This window comes from Hyaena hyaena, unplaced genomic scaffold (assembly GCF_003009895.1).
Source record: "Hyaena hyaena isolate Hyena2069 unplaced genomic scaffold, ASM300989v1 scaffold_76, whole genome shotgun sequence".
Taxonomy (NCBI): Eukaryota; Metazoa; Chordata; class Mammalia; order Carnivora; family Hyaenidae; genus Hyaena; species Hyaena hyaena.
In genome coordinates, this window is record NW_024080709.1 from 3,477,782 (window position 1) to 3,496,909 (window position 19,128).

Here is a 19,128-nt window from a genome sequence, read left to right on the forward strand (position 1 = left end):
TCACAGGGAAATGGAGCCAGAATTCCAGCCCAGTTGTGTGTGTAAGCCACAGCCCCATGGGCTTCCTACTCCACTGCCTCTCAACACAAAACCTCTGACCCCAGGAATTTACCTTTTGGGTTCAGCAGAGGTCAAGGGCTCTTCGGTGAAGGTTGCGGTGCAGTGTTATTTATGATAGCAGGGGGCGCCTGGGTGGCTCAGTCGGTGACACATCCTACTCTTGGTTTCTCTCAGGTCATGATCTCACAGTTTTGTGAGTTTGAGCTCCTCATCGGGCTCTGCGCTGACATGCAGAGCCTGCTTGCGATTCTCTTTGTCGTTCTCTCTTTCTCTCTCTCTTGCTGACACTCTGTCTGCCTCAAAAATAAACTTTAAAAAAATAATACTAATATGATAGTATAAGAGCGGAAACCACCAAGGCCCAACTACGGAAAAAGAGCTAAGCAGATCGTGGCCCACGTCACAAGGAATCTCCTGCGGTAGTTGAAAATGCTAATTATAAAGACGGAAACCCAGAGAAAAGCCAAAAAGTCTAAAGTCTACCGCTCTTCTTGGCCTTGAAAAACCCATTGAAGAGATAGTACTGGGGCGGAGGGGAGAAGGAAGAGGGCCGTGAGGAGCAAGGAGCAGTGTTCCGTATACTGCCCCTGTAACAGCCGAATGGCAGGGTGGAGTGCATGCCTGCTCTCAGAGACACTACAGCTCAGAGGGATTAATAAAAGTCATTACAGCAGCGTAACCGACTCAAGTATTGTGAACCAGATAACTTTCATGGGAAAAACATACGTAACACATGTTTGTATGCAAATGGATGTGTCCGTGTGTTTTCATTTCATCCTTAAGACAACCTTATAAGTAGATGCTCTTATTATTTTCATTTTACAGATGGGGAAACTGAGGCACAAGTGTTTAAGTCACTTTCTCACAGTCACCCAACATTTATAACTTTTAGTAACAGAGCCAGGATTCAAACCCAGGCAGTCTGGCTCCAAGTGCCAGTGCCTTAACCGCTATACCATATTGTCTCCTGTGGCCCTCCAGAGCGTGGAATGGAACCATTATGGGCCCCAAATGCGTAAAAAAGGGCCCACTCAGTTTCCCCATATCACAAGCCTGACACAAAAGCCACAAAGCTCCAAGATATCTATGCTGTGGTACCAGCGAGCATCCTAATGATCAAAGTCAACATTACCAGAGGACATCACCTGTTGTATAACCTTTCCATAACACCCCAGGACCTTTACACAACCCCAGGAAGGTGACCCCCCCCAGTAATGACTAAGATTGTAGCTTAAAGAGATGGGGAACTCAAATGGACTCAAACTATTGTGAAAAGAAAACAAAGATCGTGATGCCTGGTTTTAAATCCAGACTCTTCCATTTACTGGCTATGTGAAGTTGCTCTGACTTAACATCTGTGAAATGTTTTTGCCATCATCTGTGGGAAAACTTTGTGATTTGCTATGTGTATTAAATGAGTTAGCACAGGTAAAGCATATAGAACCATCCTGGCACATTAGGCTAAGTTTTAATTATTACTACCCGCATTGGGGTCTGAAAATGCTACTACTATACCTTTATCACCATTTGCAGTTACACATTTATTTATGTGATTATAATAATGCCTGATGTCTCCATTAAACTGAAAGCTTACAAAGTCAGGAACCTTGCCCTCATGCATCGCACACTGAATTATTGCAGCTGACTCTAGGCTTCTCCTACCTATGGGAGTATATAGAACAACCTTGCTTTCCCTGAATAATAAAGAGAAAATTCCAATCTGGCCTGAAATATACATACACATCTCTTGGAGAGAAGGTGGCTAGCCAGAGAAATGCGTGACTATGGGATCTATGCACCACAGTGCTTTTTTTCAGTGAGTCAAGAATTTAATCATGAAACCAAGGAAATTTACACAGCTAAGCTCCCAACAATGAGGTAGGGAAGGATATCTAACATAAAGATTTTCTAGAATGACAAGACCAAAAAAGCTGTATCGGCAACGGATACGTACAATCATCCTAAAGAGATCTGACACACCACCTGACAGAAGATTCTCAAAGCAGCTCAATACCTGCCGAAATGGCCAGTTATCTGGTAGAAATGGGTTTTTCCATCTCCATGACACTAGCTAGCAGGCTATTGCAGTAGTCATTTGTTTTTGTGGTGACTAGAATGGTTGCACCTTCCTCCATGGCAGGCAGTGGAAAGAAATGGTCAGAATCGACCTTCGATTTGCTCTTGACACAGTCTTCACAGGTGCATTCTTCGACCGTATACTCCAGGCCCCTCGAGAGAAGTACTTCCGCGCCAGTCCTGCTTTCATAGCTCTCATGCTGGTCAGCCTCTGCCTCGTTCTGGAGAGCCGATCCTGATGATGCAGAGACAGAACCATTAACCTAAACTCCTCACGTGGTTGACACGTCGGTCGGGACAGTCATTGCAACACACACTCGGGGGCAAAGCAATGGAGACAGAGCTACAGAACAAGGGAGTATGTTTGTGCTAGAAGTCGTGAACTGACAGACCACAGGTGACGGTGGGTTTGAAGACAGACTCTGTTTAGGCCACACAGAGTTTTCAAGTGTTTGCTTACACGTTCTACTGGCCCGCATTTAAAAATCAAGAGATTTTTTAAAAATGGGCACCCATGTAGCTCAGTCGGTTGAGTGTCTGACTCACGGTTGTGAGATCAAGCCCCATATGGGGCTCAGTGTGGAGCCTGTTTGGGATTCTCCCTCTCTCCTCTCTGTTCCTCCCCCACTTGTGCTCACACTCTCTCTCAGAATAAGTAAATAAACTTCTAAAAAAAAAATTTTAGGAGCACCTGGGTGGCTCAGTCAGTTGAGCATCTGACTGGCTCAGATCACGATCTAGAGGTCCAGGAGTTTGAGCCCCAAGTCAGTCTCTGTGCTAACAGCTTAGAGCCTGGAGCCTGCTTCAGATTCTGTGTCTCCCTCTCTCTGCCCCTACCTCTCTCTCTCTCTCTCTCCCCCCCTCTCAACAATAAATAAACATTAAACATTTTTAAATAAATTCTTAAAAGATTTTTTAAAAATCAAGATGTCCTGCAAGTCTAGGCAATTGGTCTCTTTAAAAACAACAGTAACAACAAAATGTGGCAACTTGGAGCTAACATTTCTCCATGGAAACAAATGTCTGGAGTCAAGAGCGGCCACCTCCTCTGGGACGGACATGGGCTGGTCTCCTGCCAAAAGGCTCCACCTGGCCCACTGCACTCACTGGGTACCCACCTGGCCCTTGGAGGCACTCAAGTACCGGCCCTATTTTACACATGTGAAGTGACACATTACCATATGTTCTAGCACACCAAGATCAGCCTTTGGGTGACACTTCAGAATTCAAAGTAAAGATGCTTCTCTTACAGAGCATTTGGTAACATATCAAATGTTTTTATAATGAATCTTTCATGATCACCTAAGGAAGGAGTCTCTATTAGGTCCCCATTTATATGCCTGGGAAGGTAGGCTTTACTACTTCCCCAACCTGCCACAGGATAACCTGCCTCCATCTCCCAAAATGTCATGCTTAAAGTCACTCCCCATCTCTCAGACCCCAGGGAAGCAGAGGGGGAAAAAAAAGGAAAGAAAGAAAAGAAAAATGAATAAATTATGTAGAACAGCCATCTATCTCTCTTTACTGCACTAGGAAGCAAAATGAGGTGGATGCTTTACAGATGATGGATAGAAAATAAGAGCATAAAGAAATAAGCCAATGACTGCAACGTGCTTGGAAATCAGATCATGAACAAAAGTGCTACCGAAATATTTTTATCTTAAAAAGCCCTTAAGTAGAGCATTCATTTCTCTGAGACTGGTTCTCTGCTGCTTAAGAAAGATAATAAGCTTTGAAATGACTACTCAAATAATCCAAGAACAACTGATCATTATTTATTTCTTGCATTGTTTTGGCAGTAAAATGTTTACCCAAGTAAAAAGCACTTACATTTGTATTAAAAACATGGCCATGGATCGTGCCAAATACATTTTTCCTGATAGTAGTCAACCTGGCTAGCAGTTTCTGCACATCTAATCAATGTGCTAACTTTGGTCAAAGAGATGGATGTTTGCCAAGGAAGGGGCAGTACTTCAAAAGAGTAATTACCAAGGGAAGAATGTGGGGGAGGCTGACACTATAGGGTAACTTCGAAGAAGATCCAAACACCAAAAGTTCATTTAACATATCTGTCCTCTAACACACGCAAAAGGGCTCTAACCAAACGAAATGCTCAACATGAAAAAGGACAAGGAACTGAAATTCACAATAGCCACCTCTTGGAAATAGATTTCAAAGATGGGCCGTCAAACCAACCTGCGTTTTTAAATGCGTCCTTTGATGGTTCAGAGCTCATCTTCCTTAGCAAGAACATCAACACGAAAACCGTCAAAGAAACTATCAAGCTCAGGCCCAAACAGGTCCAGAGGATTGTATTTGTTCCTTTCACTGAATTAAAAGAATATCAGAGAGATAATGAACTGACAACATAATAGTCACATCAAGCAAAGACTATTTGCCATCCAATTCCCCCAGTTCATCAGCATGGATTTGTAAATTCTAAAACACTTAATTAGAAAGAGCTGGTAAAATGTCAGCTGCTAACAGCGCTGAGTAAAATTGAGTTCAGTTCTGAATAATTGCTTTGCTCCGGTAGGCATTGCATTTAAATACCTGCCTTGTTTCCTTTCACTTTTTGATTCAGAAGATCTCACCATCTCCCCTGTAATGTTTCTTCTTTGAGTAAATAGTCAGTGTAGAGAAAATACATCACACCAGTGAATACATTGTTCAAGAAGCGTTACTTACTTGCATTACAATATCGCTGACATACTGCGGGAGGGGTATTAGAACATCGAAGGTGACATGGCTTGCAAGAGTTAAGCAATCTGTCAAAATATTCATTTTGGAAGCACTGTTGAGCCATCTGCATCTTGATCACAAAAAGAAACAAGGAACCCTCAGGAAGAACAGCATGGAAGGACAAATAAAATCTCTTCAAAAATTCTCCTGCACATGCAATGGCAGCAGCTAGAATGTCCAGGGTGAAAAAGAACTTCACAACTATGACTTAGTTCTTACAGGGACTATCTATCTCCTTGTACTGTGGGGAAGGATTTGAATACCAGCTCCAATTCCGGTTTCTAAGTTTGAGACTTGGGGGTGGGCAAGAGATAGAGTGGAAATATCAAGGACAACCCATACCTGAAACAGAAACTGCTTATTTTTAGAGAAACGTTCTATAAATAAACCAGGTGACAGTTGCAAGATGTAGGCAAGCCCAAGGCATCAGGCAGAAAGATTTGATAACCGTTTCTGGGCCATCTGTTGAAGAGCTGTGCTGTGTGATAGGCCCCAGGGAGATGGATGAGGTAAGGTCTGTGCCCCTTAAGAACTTTAATTCTAACAGGGGAGATAGAAATCCACTCAACCACAAAGTGCAGTAGAACTGGTGGAATGTGGAAAAGGGAAAAAGAGCACATTTCCAACCCATGAAGAATTCCAGAATTCCAACAGAAATAGGGACATCTAGGGTCAAAGCGAAGTTGGGAAGAGGGTTGAGGGGAATATCGGTTTGGGGTATTAGAAGTAGCAATAGCATCAGGCATCTGGATGGCTCAGTCGGTTAAGTGTCCGACTTCAGCTCAGGTCATGATCTCATGGTTTATGGGTTCCACCCCGCGTTGGGCTCTGTGCTGAACACTTGCTCAGAGCCTGGAGCCTGCTTTGGATTCTGTGTCTCCTTCTCTCTCTGCCCCTCCCCACGTGCGCTCTGTCTCACTCTCTCTCTCAAAAATAAATAAATGTAAAACAAAAAACGAAAAAGGAGTAGCAATAGCAGTACTAGTAACATAGTCCATGCTCCACTGTTGAAAGCTTAGGAGGGGCGCCTGGGTGGCTTAGTCGGTTAAGGGTCCGACTTTCGCTTAGGTCATGATCTCGCGGTTCGTGGGTTCGAGCCCCGCGTCGGGCTCTGTGCTGACTGCCAGCTCAGAGCCTGGAGCCTATTTCAGAGTCTGTGTCTCCCTCTCTCTCTCTGACCCTCCCCTGCTCACACTGTCTCTCTCTCCTAGAAATAAATAAAAATATTAAAAAAAAAAAAAAGAAAGCTTAGGAAATACAAATGAGAGAACAGTTATCCATGTCTTAGCATCCGGAAATAATTAACACTTTGATATACCAGAGAGGTTGCAAACAGGCCTGCTGCTCTGTTGTTGGATCAACCACTGATATAGATCTTTCTGGAAGGATTTCTGAAAATCGACGATAGATAGAGCACATTCTCCTCTTTCTATAAATGCATTTTCATTTGCTTTTAACAGTACTGAGGAGGATACTTGTGTAGAGATATCCAGAGAGGTCAGTCAGAAATTTAGGACTCAATTAAAATGCAAGAAGATAATAAACTCCAAATTCAGTATAGGAATTATCTCTGGGGTACAGGAAAGGTACAAAAGAGACTCACATTTTTATTAAGCTGAATGGTGGATACATTGATATCTGCTGTGTTCTTTTGATGTATGACTTGTTATTCTTTCTTTAACTTTTTTTAATAAAATTTTTTTAATGTTTATTTATTTGTGAGACAGAGTGTGAGCAGGGGAACAGCAGAGAGAGATAGGGAGACACAAACTCGGAAGCAGGCTCCAGGCTCTGAGCTGTCAGCACAGAGCCCGACGCAGGGCTTGAACCTATGAACCATGAGATCATGACCTGAACCGAAGTCTGACACTTAACCAACTGAGCAACCCAGGCACCCCTGTTACTCTTTTTTTTTTTTTTAAGTTTATTTGTTTATTTTGAGAGAGATAGAGAGGGGCACCTAGGTGGCTGAGTCAGTTAAGCATCTGACTTCGGCTCAGGTCATAATCTCTCAGTTCGTGGGTTCGAGCCCCACATCGGGCTCTGTGCTGACAGCTAGCTCAGAGCCTGGAGCCTGTCTTCGGATTCTGTATCTTCCCCTCTCTCTGACCCTTCCATGCTCATGCTGTCTCTCTCTCTCAAAAATAAATAAAAAACATTAGAAAGAGAGAGAGAGAGAGAACGAATGCGGGAGGGGCAGAGAGAGAGAGGAAACGAGAGGGGATCTCAAGCAGGCTCCGAGCTGCCAGAAATCACCCACATTCCCACCCCATGTGGGACTTGAACCCATGAAACTGTAAGATCATGACCTGAGCTGAAAGCAAGAGTGGGATGCTTAGTCCATGGAGCCACCCAGGTGCCCTTTATTCTTTGTTATTCTTGACACCTTTTCATGTGTTTTAAATGGCACGTAATAAGTAATAAAATAGTGATAATAGGGGCGCCTGGGTGGCTCAGTCAGTTAAGCGTCCGACTTCGGCTCAGGTCATGATCTCATGGTTTGTGAGTTCAAGCCCCGGTCAGGCTCTGTGCTGACAGCTCGGAGCCTGGCACCTGCCTCAGATTCTGTGTCTCCCTCTCACTCTGCCCCTCCTCCACTCACTCTCTGTCTCTCTCTTGCTCTCAAAAATAAATAAACATTTTAAAAAATCAAAATAAAATAAAATAGCGATAACAACATCAAATGCAGGAATTAAAAACAACACTTTTTTTTTTCTTTTTAATGAAGGGTTCGAGCCTAAAAGAGAGTGTGAATTCAGGTACTGATGGAAAGCGCACGGTCCTGTGGGGTTCGGGCGGTGTGGCAAACAGGTGGGACTGCCTGGGTGGGCCAAGCACTGACCCAGCAGCTTCCAGTCCATCCAGATCCTGCCACACAGCAAGGCGGACAAAGGTCGTGGAGAAGCTGGGGGGACAAAGATCATCCCCAAAGCAGCCAAGGGAGGAGAGTTTCAGGTCGGGATGGGAAGTGAGGTCAAATTCTACAGAATAGTCAGAGGCGATGCACCAAGGACAGAGGTCCCTGGTGTCCTCTGGCTGTGTCCTTGGGCAGAAGCCATATTGTAAGTCTTCAAGGGACAGAGAGAAAGAGAAGCAGTCTACGCGGGTGATGCCTGGGGAAGAGCAAAGCTGTGATAACTCAAGGGAAGGAAAGCATGAGTGCCTCTAACAGACGTGCTTGCTCGTGGGCTTGGCGTCGGGTGCAGAAGGATATGCGCCGCCACACCATTCGTGTCCACAAAAGCTTGTCCGTCAGCAGGGACCTCACAGTCAAATACTACGCAGCCCTCCCAAAGAACACGCTGAATGTGTTCTGATACGAACAATACATCATTGAGTGGGAAATGCAACGTAGCGAGCAGGTGTGTGCTCTGTTCTGCTGATAGCAGGTGTACAGAATAAAATAGTAGGTAGATAGAGGTATAGACACACGCTCCATCTGGAAAGATACCCAGAAAATTGATCGTAATTACTGCCTCTGGCAAGAGACAAGAAGTGTAGGGTGGAAAAAAGACTTCGTTCTCATTGAAAAATCGTTGGTACTGTTTGAATCATTTCTTTTGGAAGAATCATGCTTTAAATAAGAATCATTTTTTTAACGGGCGCCTGGGTGGCTCAGTTGGTTGAGCCTCCAACTTTGGCTCAGGTCATGATCTCACGGTTCGTGGGTTCAAGCCCCGTGTTGGGCTCTGTGCTGACAGCTCAGAGCCTGAAGCCCCCTTCGGATTCTGTGTCTCCCTCTCTCTCTGCCCCACCCCCACTTGTGCTCTGTCTCTCAAAAATGAATAAATGTTAAAAGAAATTTTAAAAAGGGGCGCTTGCATGGCATAGTTGGTTAAGTGTCCAACTTCAGCTCAGGTCGTGATCTCACGGTTCGTGGATTCCAGCCCTACATCAGGCTCAGTGACTGGAGCCTGCTTCGGAATCTATGCCTCCCTCTCTCTCTGTCTCTCCCCTACTCTCACTCTGTCTCTCTCTCTCTAAAAAAATAAATGAACATTTTAAAAAAAAAAATTTAATTAAAAAAAGAATCATTGTTTTAAGGATGGTGTCTTAGTTCATTCAGGCGCTGTGTACAAAACACTACAGAATATAGTTCTGTTACAAAAAAAAAAAAAACAGAAATACATTTCTCACAGATTCGGCGTCTGGTGAGAGCCCACTTCCTGAACCCAGGGAGAATCCCAGAATTCACACAGAAATAGGGAAGCCTAAGGGAAAAGCTAAATTGGTAAGAGGGTTGTCGGGAGGTGGTGACAGCTACCTTTTCCGCCATAATCCTCCAGGGCAGAAGAAGCAAGAGATCTCTCTACAGTCTCTTTTATACAGACACTAATCCAGGGCTCCTGGGTGGCTCAGTCCATTAAGCATCTGACTCTTGGTTTCAGCTTAGGTCATGATCTCACAGTTCATGAGTTCAAGACCCATGTCGGGCTCTGTGCTGGCAGTGCAGAGCCTGCTTGGAATTCTCTCTCTCTCCCCCTCTCTCTGCCTCTCCCTCGTTCTCTCTCTCTCTCAAAACAAATAAACTTAAAAAAAAAAAAAACTGTAAGGACACTAATCCCCTTCACGAGAGCTCCAGCTTCATGAGCGAATCACCTCCCAAAGACCCCCACCTGCCAACACCTTCACATTGGGGGTTAGGTTTCAACATGAATGGGGGGTGGAGGGGACACAAACTTTCAGTCTGTAGAAGGAGGGGCTTTTGGAAGAGGAAAGAAAGTAGAGCAAAAGGCACGAACAGCATGGACCAAGGGCAAAGGGGTAACAGTTAATGATGTCAGAGAGACCCCTGACCGGCAGCGTCTGGGCCGATGTGAGTCCTGAAAGCCCAAAGCACCATGGGAAGCATCTCCCAGCCCTCGCTGGGCATTATGAGCAGGGAACACCTGCAGAGGTTGTTCTTAATGACCTGCGAGCCTTGCGCAGCTCGGAGAAGACTGGGGTCTGGCGGACCCTTCCTGGCAGGCCACCAGGCCTCTCTGACATACAGGGTGGCCTCCTAGGAACCAGGCCCAAGGGGCTCACCTTGCCTCACGCCTTTGTCCTGAAAATATAATTCTCTCTCCCAGCCATTCCAAGCTTGGACAGAGAGAGCACCACGTCGGTGGTCAGCCCGGAAAGGGTTTTGATACAAGCCTGCTGAGGCTCCCCAGGACAGCTCCCCTCGCTCCCCTTCCCCAAGGCTGCTGTCCACATCCCGCCCTGTCTTCAGTCCTGTGGGGGAAGCCTGTGACCCTTTCAATAAACTCCCCTTTGGGCTTAGGTTAGCCAGAGTCAGTTTGGGTTGGTTGCCAGCAACCTAAAAATAAATATAAAATCTTTAACGACATTAACAGATTAATAGCTGATTTCTCCATTCATGTCTGAAATGACAACAGACACTGACTTGGGGGAGGCTCTTCAAGACAGGAGTGACTAGTTAATGCTGACACCTCAAGGTCAGCTGGTTCACCTGCATGACCGGGAAGGAGATGGGGAAACACAGACGAGGAGGAAACAGAGCTAAGTGTGCAAAAGAGGTTGGGAGATGTCATACTAGTCAGGACTCATTTAAAGAAACGACATAAAAACTTAAAAGGGAATTGAAATCCAGAAGTAGAATCGGCTTTGGTAGCTTGAGTTTTGCCTTAGTATCTGGTTTCTCCCGGTCACTTGGCTCGGCAATGCCATCCTCTGGGTCTTGCCTCCATTCGCAGGCCCTCGCCTCACGGTCACAAGAAAGTGACAGCACCTCCAGACCTCACATGCTCCCGTTCCTTCCAAACCCTCTCCACGGTCATCTCATCTGCTTCTGTGGGTTTTTTTCTTAATGTTTATTTATTTATTTTTGAGAGAGGGAGAGGAGAGGGAGAATCGAGCAGGCTCTGCATTGTCAGCACAGAGCCCAATGTAGGGCTCAAACTCACCACCCACGAAATCATGACCTGAGCTGAAACCAAGAGTTGGACGCTTAACTGACCGAGTCCCCCAGGAGCCCCTGTTTCCATGGTTTTAAATGTGTTAACTTCCAAACCTACAAACGCAACTCCAGCCTTGCCCCTGAAATCCAGACCCACCTACCAACAGCCTACTTGATGTCTCTACTTCCAAGCATATGAAGCACCTCAAGCTTTATTGAAGCGCATTTGGATTTTCTGGAAGCGGGAGAGTGTACGCTGCCTTTACCAAACCCACCTGGTCACGGATCCCCTTTTTTCAAGGACCACCTATGAACATTGAGGAATATGTTTCATGGAACTCAATTTGAGAAAAACGAGGCCAGATTAGCTCACGATTCCTCCCAGGTCTCAAAGACTGTGATGCGGGGACTTAGAGGAACAACATTTAAAATAAGGATTTTTTTTTTTAAGTTTCACGATAGAGTTTGTTTATGTAATAACATCACCAAAAGACCACTGGGTCTGACGTCACTCTACACAGGAGAAAAAAAAAAGAGGAAAACCAACCCCCACCAAGTCAAGCCCAAGCTTCTGTACCTCCTTACAGCTCCGAAAAAGCAGAGACGCCCCCTCGAACTTGCAAAGCCATTAGCACGCTCTGTAAGGAGAATTCCATCCAACCAGAAGATTCTTCTCCCTACATTACTAAACTAAGATTGAGTTTTCACAGCAGCACACTTTAAACTTTAGCTCTTTTTTTTTTAATGTTTATTTACTTTTGAGAGAGAGAGACAGAGTGTAAGAAGGGGAAGGGACAGAGAGAGAGAGACACACACACACACAGAATCAGAAGCAGGGTCCAGGCTCTGAGCTGTCAGCACAGAGCCCAATACAGGGCTTGAACTCACGAGCCGTGAGATCATGACTTGAGCCTGAGTCAGACGCTTAACCGACTGAGCCACCCAGGTGCCCCTTGACCTTTAGCTCTTAACTCCAAACCAAAAGTACACCATTTCTTCCAAAGGCTTTAGTAGAATTTTCACTTGGAGAGAGAAATCCAGGCCTGAACTAGTCAGGTTCTCCAGAGAAACGCAACCAACAGGATGTGTGTGTGTGTGTGTATGTGTGTGTGTAAACTTTACACACACACATACACACAAATATATATATATATATATAGAGAGAGAGAGAGAGACTTATTATAAGAACTGACTCACAATTATCAAGGCTGAGAAGTCCTAAGATCTGCAGCTGTCAAGCCAGTGACCCAAAAGGATCCATAGTGTTGGTGTAAATCCCAGTCCCGGAAGTGACAGGCTTGAAACAAGAAAAGCCTAGAGAGAGAGAGAGAGAGAGAGGAGAGAGATTGTAAGGAATCAGCTTATAGCTGTGAGGGCTGACAAGTCCAAAGTCCGTAGGACAGATGAGCAAACTGAAAATCCACTAAAGACTTGGTGATGCTGTCTTGAGTCCAAAATCCAGGCGGCAAGCCAGGAAGTCTGAAAACCCAAGCAGAGCTCTTAGGTTGCAGTTTTGAAGCCAAATTCTTTCCTTGGGAAACCTCAGTCTTTCTGGTTAAGGCTTTCAACTGATTGGGTGAGGCCCACCCACATAATCCAGGGTGATCTGCTTCATTCAAAGTGTGCTGATTTAGGGGCGCCTGGGTGGCTTAGTCGGTTAAGCGTCCAACTTTCGCTTAGGTCATGATCTCACGGTTCGTGGGTTCAAGCTCCGCGTCGGGCTCTGTGCTGCCAGCTCAGAGCCTGGAGCCTGTTTCAGTCTGTGACTCCCTCTCTCTCTGACCCTCCCCTGCTCACGCTGTCTCTCTCTCTCCTAGAAATAAAATAAACATTAAAAAAAAAGTGTGCTGATTTAAACATTGGTCATATCTTAAAAATACCTTGACAGTCGGTCAAGCATCTGACTTCCCCACAGGTCATGATCTCGCGATTCAAGTCCTGTGCTGGGCTCTGTGCTGACGGCTCAAAGCCTGGATCCCTGCTTCCGAATCTGTGTCTCCCTTTCTGTCTGCTCCTCCCCCACTCATGCTCTGTCTCTCGAAAACAAATCAATTAATTTAAAAAAAAAAACTTTCCCAACACCTAGCCTGTCACACTCTGGTGACCATTGGAGCTGTTACCAATAACATAGCTCTTTCCTTCTGAGTGCAAAGCCAGGTTGTACTTCCCATACCCTTGTTTGAAGTTACACATGAACATGTAACTTCCTTTGATTAAGGAAATGTGAGCAGAAGAGGCAGAGACCGTGCTTGATTCATCACGTGCCCTTCCCTCTGCCACACCGAATGGCAGTGCCCCAGTAGGCCCAAAATATATTTGTAGGTTCTCTAGCCATGAGTGTGATGGCATTTGGAGGTAGAGCCTTTGGGAGGTGGTTAAATTTTTTTTTTTTTTAAATGTTTTATTTATTTCTAGGAGAGAGAGAGACAGCGTGAGCAGGGGAGGGTCAGAGAGAGAGGGAGTCACAGACTGAAACAGGCTCCAGGCTCTGAGCTGGCAGTCAGCACAGAGCCCGATGCGGGGCTCGAACCCACGAACCGCGAGATCATGACCTAAGCGAAAGTCGGATGCTTAACCGACTAAGCCACCCAGGCGCCCCGGGAGGTGGTTAAATTTAGATGAGGTCATGAGGAGGAGGCCTCCAGAGAGAAATGAATGTCTGTTGTTTAAGCCACCTAACCTATGATATTTTGCTACACCAGCCCAAGCTAAAACAGACATGCAACATGAATGAAATTTGGGTGTGTTTGTTACTGCGACACGGCCTCATCTCTCCTGACTGATACAGAGCCCCAAGGTCGTGGTAAACCACCGTGCAGTACTGTCTCTTCACAGCCACCAAAAACTTCTTCCTGAGACCTTCCTGAGAACTACTGACTAAATAAGCCCTTTCTAGAGCAGTGCAGTCCAAAATGAAAGAAATCCCAAAGAAGGCAAAACTAACAAGAACAGGAAGGAACAGCAAACCCTTAGCCAGGAACCATTGACCCGCTAGACCATCCACAAACTCCAGATGCTTTCATTTCTTCTTCAACTTGAAACAGAGCCTGGGGGGAGCTGACCCAGAGGCCCCGCTGAGGCGCCTGACCCACATCAGAAGATTCCAATGCAAAGATGCTCCTCCCTCCTCTTCCCCTGACTTAGATCTCTGCACATCACCCTGAAGCCTTGTTTGCTGGCGGACATGAAAAAGCTGATTTGATTTAGGGCCAAGGCTGCTCCTTCTCAGTGAAGATTCCCTTTGAAGACGAGCACCTCTGAGCTCCTGCTTTCCCTCCGTGCTACGAGAAGGGCCACGTCCCCATCACCTCTTCAGAACTTTTCAAAGTGGCTTCGCTCTGATTTCCGGAGCATCCTGCCTGCTTGCAATTCTAAGGCTCACAGGCTCACGGTGTCGGGAAGGGTCGATGTCTTGTTTTGCAAATCACTGACGTCTCTCCACCACACTTCTTGTTCCCACTTGCAACACCAGCAGCCACAGGCCCCCCAGAACATCCTGACAGTGGTGTCTGCATCATTAAGGGCCTGGAGAGGCAGAGGAAGCAATCCCAGTCAACACCTAGGGACCGCGTCCCCACCGCGCGCTGGGCTCTGTGTCGGGCACCAGGGATAAAAGTGAGTTCCTTTTGGATGAGTTCCTGCCCTAACAAAGTTGACAATCTGGTGGAGGACACAGAGCAACAATTAATAAACGAAGCAATTCCAACTGTGAAAGTGCTTTCAAGGAAAAAGCACGCTAGAGAGACATAGACTAAAAGAAGTGGGGCAGGGGTCGCAGAGAAATTTCAGTGTTAGCTGGGGGTCTTCCCAGAAGCAGTCGCCATGATGGAATTAGACCAGTACCGGTTCTGGGGCATCATACTGGTGAAGGATAAAGGGCAGAAGCCAGAGGAAGAGGAGGAACCAGGAGAGGGTAGGGAAGGGCAGTCAGGCTAGGAAGGACTTCAGCCTGCTTGAAGTGCAAGTTCCAGAAAGGTTTGGCCGGTCTGATGGGGAGTTCTCTCTCTCTCTTTTTTTTTTTTAAATAAATGTTTATTCATCTTTGAGAGAGAGCTGTGGGGGGCAGGGCAGAGAGAGGGAGAGACACAGAAGCCCCCAGGCTCCAGGCTCAGAGCTGTCAGCACAGAGCCTGATGCAGGGCTCAAATTCATGAACCATGAGATTGTGACCTGAGCCAAAGTCCGACGCCCAACCGACTGAGCCACCCAGGTGCCCCTGATGGAGAGTTCTCGAGCCAAAGTTGCCCATCAGGAATCCTGTATCTTGTAGAAATGGGCCCAGGGCACGATTTCCCTTACCATGCTCAGGCCTGGCTGGAAGCAGCCACAGGAAGCTTGGTCTCAGTGTAAAAGTACTGGTGAGGGCACCTGCGTGGCTCAGTCAGTTAAGCATCCAACTTCGGCTCAGGTCACGATCTCACAGTTTGTGAGTTCGAGCCCTGCACTGGGCTCTCTGCTGTCAGCACAGAGCCCACTTTTGATTCTCTGTCTCCCTCTCTCTCTGCTCCCCTCACACTAAATAAATATTTATTTTATTTTATTTTTTTAATAGTTTATTTATTTCTAGGAGAGAGAGACAGCGTGAGCAGGGGAGGGTCAGAGAGACAGGGAGTCACAGACTGAAACAGGCTCCAGGCTCCGAGCTGGCAGTCAGCACAGAGCCCGACGCGGGGCTCGAACCCACAAACCGCAAGATCATGACCTAAGCGAAAGTCGGAAAGTCGGACGCTTAACCGACTAAGCCACCCAGGCGCCCCAACACTAAATAAATATTTAAAAAGATAGAAGAGGGGCGCCTGGGTGGCTTAGTCGGTTAAGCATCCAACTTTCGCTTAGGTCATGATCTCGCGGTTCGTGGGTTCGAGCCCCGCGTCGGGCTCTGTGCTGACTGCCGGCTCAGAGCCTGGAGCCTGTTTCAGAGTCTGTGACTCCCTCTCTCTCTGACCCTCCCCTGCTCACGCTGTCTCTCTCTCTCTCCTAGAAATAAATAAAAAAAATTTTTTTTAAATTAAAAAATTAAAAAAATAAAAAGATAGAAGAAAGAGAGTAGTGGTGAGTGGCGCAGCAGGCAGGCAGTCAGGTGAGCTCCCTTGCGGCACGACCCTGAGGTCACTGTCATGGCTGACACTTGGACTTCTCCAGGTTGGTATGGGGAGCAGCCCACCGTGACTCCCATGGGTCTTACTCTCTGAGGGAAGTTCGTGGTTCACACCAAGGCTTTGATGGGGCCCCTAGGTGGCTCAGGCGGTTGAGCATCCAACTCTTGATTTCAGCTCAAGTCATGATCCCAGGGTCAGAGGATAGAGGCCCACATCAGCCTCCGAACTAAGTGTGGAGCCTGCTTAAGACTCTCTCTTTCTTTCTCTCTCTCTCTTCCTCTGCCCCTCCCATTTTCTCTGTCTCTAAAAAGAAAACAAAAAAGAAGTCAAACTAAGGGGCGCCTGGGTGGCTCAGTTGGTTAAGCATCTGACTTTGGCTCAGGTCATGATCTCACGGTTTATGGGTTCAAGTCCCCCCTCGGGCTCTGTGCTGACAGCCAGCTCAGAGCCTGGAGCCTGTTTCAGATTCTGTGTCTCCCTCTCTCTCTCTGACCCTCCCCTGCTCACGCTGTCTCTCTCTCTCTCTCTCTCTCTCTCTCTCTCAGAAATAAATTTTTAAAAATTTAAAAATTAAAAAAAAATAAGTCAAAGTAAGGCCTCTGCTGACCTGGCCCAAACCGTCACTCCTAAGAGATGTGAACTCCTGGCAAATCACACCCTTCTCAGGCCCGCTTTACCGCACGTGTGCGTTCACAGCTTCAGGGGGCAGGGAAGTGCCAGGAGGCCCCCCAAGTGGGCGCCTGGGCTTCGCACATATTCCCCCCTGCCCCCAACGCATGCAAGCACCCGTGTCTCCATCCACGGACCAGGCCAATCACCCCGGGAGGATGGTGACTCTCCGTCTCCCCCACTAGTCTGGGCGCAGGTGTCCGGAGTAACCGGGCACAGCTTGTGGGGACCTGTGTCGGGTCCCCCGTCAACGGGGCGCGCCCCACGGGGACCAGGACTTACAACACTGCAGAGCCCCCAGACTTGCAGAGACAGGAAGTAGAAAATCCCCCCAGTGACTTCGGTGAGCAAGCAGGGATAAGGAACTCCTGCTTCCCTCCCTTGGTGCCTGGCCCCCCCCCCACCCCCGGCACACTTCCGGTCAGGGCCCCGCCCCCCACGCGCCGTGGGCGGGGCTCCGATTTAGTGCGTCGGGCAGGGCCACGCCCATCTCGCAGAGCTGCGCACGCACGTGCACGTATCGTGGCACCAAGAGTCCACGTGTCCCTCCCAACTCTGTAGGCGACCAGCTGCTTCTGGATGGCCCAGAATAGGGTCTGACCGGTGGCCAGGGGCGTGTTGTGCGGGCCCCGTGAGAGCCCAGGTAGTGTGGCACTGACTGCGACGGTGCCAGTAGGAGAGGCCGCGCAGTGTCTAGACTACCCCCGGGCAGATTCGGATCCCCGCGAGGATATACCGCCGGCAGCAGCTGGGGCCGCTCAACCCGGCTCCCCACAGCGGGAGATCTGGGGAGCCCTTTGTCCATGGCTGTTCAAGCCCCCTGTACAGAGTTCAAGGAACAAGTTTCTTCAGGACTTGTGCTCAGCGGAACCGCTATAAACAGGGGTTCTGGGGGCATCTGGGGGCTCAGTAGCTGAAGCATCCGACTTCAGCTCAGATGGTGATCTCACAAGTTCAAGCTCCACATCGGGCTCTGTGCTGTCAGCTCGGAGCCTGGTTTGGTGCCCTGTGGGCCCCCCCTCGTGCGCTTGCGCACTCTGTCTCAGAAATAAATAAACATTGAAAAAAAAAAAAAAAGAAGCTGTGGTATATACACACGATGGAATATTACTTGGTGATCCAAAAGAATGAAATCTTCCCATTTACAACAACATGGATGGAATTAGAGTGTATTATGCTAAGCAAAACAAGTCCGTCAAAAAAAGATAAAATATATGATTTCACTCATACGTGGAGTATAAGAAACAAAACAGATGAACCTACGGGAAGAGAAGGAAAAAGAAAAGAAAAATAGACAGGGAGGCAAACCATAAGAGACTCTTAAATACAGAGGAAGAACTGAGGGTTGCTGGAGGGGTGTTGGGTGGAGGGAAGGGCTGAATGGGCGATGGGCACTGAGGAGGGCGCTTGTTGGGATGACCACTGGGGGTTGTATGTAAGTGATGAATTGCTAAATTCTCTTCCTGAAACCATTATTACACTGTGTGTTAACTAATTTGGATTTAAATTTCAAAAAGTGGGGGTTTTAGACCAATTGCCATTGAGAAGCCATTGGTGCATTTTACCCAGGGGAGTGTTGTGACCCAATTTAGCATAGAAACTATTTCCCTTAACTCCACTGTGACAGGGAACAGAGATAGATTTAGCGCCCAACTGCAGGCTTTTGTCTTCTCTCCTAATGACACTTTATTAGCCCACATTCCCTGGGAAACAGACTCTGAGGCAAGGACGGAGGTGCTGATGCTGCACGTGGGACTTGCAAATGGGGCAACAGGAGTGAGAAAAAAGGGGGGGTGGGGAGTAAGGAGGATGTGAAGCAATGTAAGTAGTAAGTGTTATGTTCAAGTCCTAACCCCTCCATCCCTGCACCTTAGATTGTGACTGTGCTTAGAAATGGGGGTCTTGGGGCACCTGGGTGGCTCAGTCGGTTAAGTGTCCGACTTCGGCTCAGGTCATGATCTCATGGTTTATGGTTCCACCGCGTGTTGGGCTCTGTGCTGAACACTTGCTCAGAGCCTGGAGCCTGCTTTGGATTCTGTGTCTCCTTCTCTCTCTGCCCCTCCCCACGTGCGCTCTGTCTCACTCTCTCTCTCAAAAATAAATAAATGTAAAACAAAAAACGAAAAAGGAGTAGCAATAGCAGTACTAGTAACATAGTCCATGCTCCACTGTTGAAAGCTTAGGAGGGGCGCCTGGGTGGCTTAGTCGGTTAAGCGTCCGACTTTCGCTTAGGTCATGATCTCGCGGTTCGTGGGTTCGAGCCCCGCGTCGGGCTCTGTGCTGACTGCCAGCTCAGAGCCTGGAGCCTGTTTCAGTCTGTGACTCCCTCTCTCTCTGACCCTCCCCTGCTCACGCTGTTTCTCTCTCTCTCTCTCTCCTAGAAATAAATAAAACATTAAAAAAATTTAAAAAAAAAGAAATGGGGGTCTTTAAAGAGATGATTCTGTTAAAATGAGCCATTGAGCTGGAACCTGAATCCAATGATGTCCACGTAAGAAGACACACCGGGGAGACACAGAGGAAATCCCTGGGAAGACCCGGAGGAAGGTGATTGTCAGCATGCCATGGACAGGAGCCTCCA

At 47.3% G+C, this 19,128-nt stretch overlaps 1 protein-coding gene across 1 annotated transcript; it reads right to left on the reverse strand.

The window, feature by feature from the left end:
- Positions 1 to 1,781: 1,781 nt before the first annotated feature.
- On the reverse strand, positions 1,782 to 12,034 carry TNFRSF17 (TNF receptor superfamily member 17). Its single transcript, XM_039233625.1, has 4 exons — positions 11,978 to 12,034; positions 4,825 to 4,948; positions 4,333 to 4,464; positions 1,782 to 2,371 (listed from the first exon to the last, which is right to left on the reverse strand). The coding sequence occupies exons 2-4, from the start codon at positions 4,946 to 4,948 to the stop codon at positions 2,091 to 2,093; spliced, it is 537 nt and encodes a 178-aa protein (XP_039089556.1). The 5' UTR covers positions 11,978 to 12,034; the 3' UTR covers positions 1,782 to 2,090.
- Between the last annotated feature and the right edge of the window lie 7,094 nt (positions 12,035 to 19,128).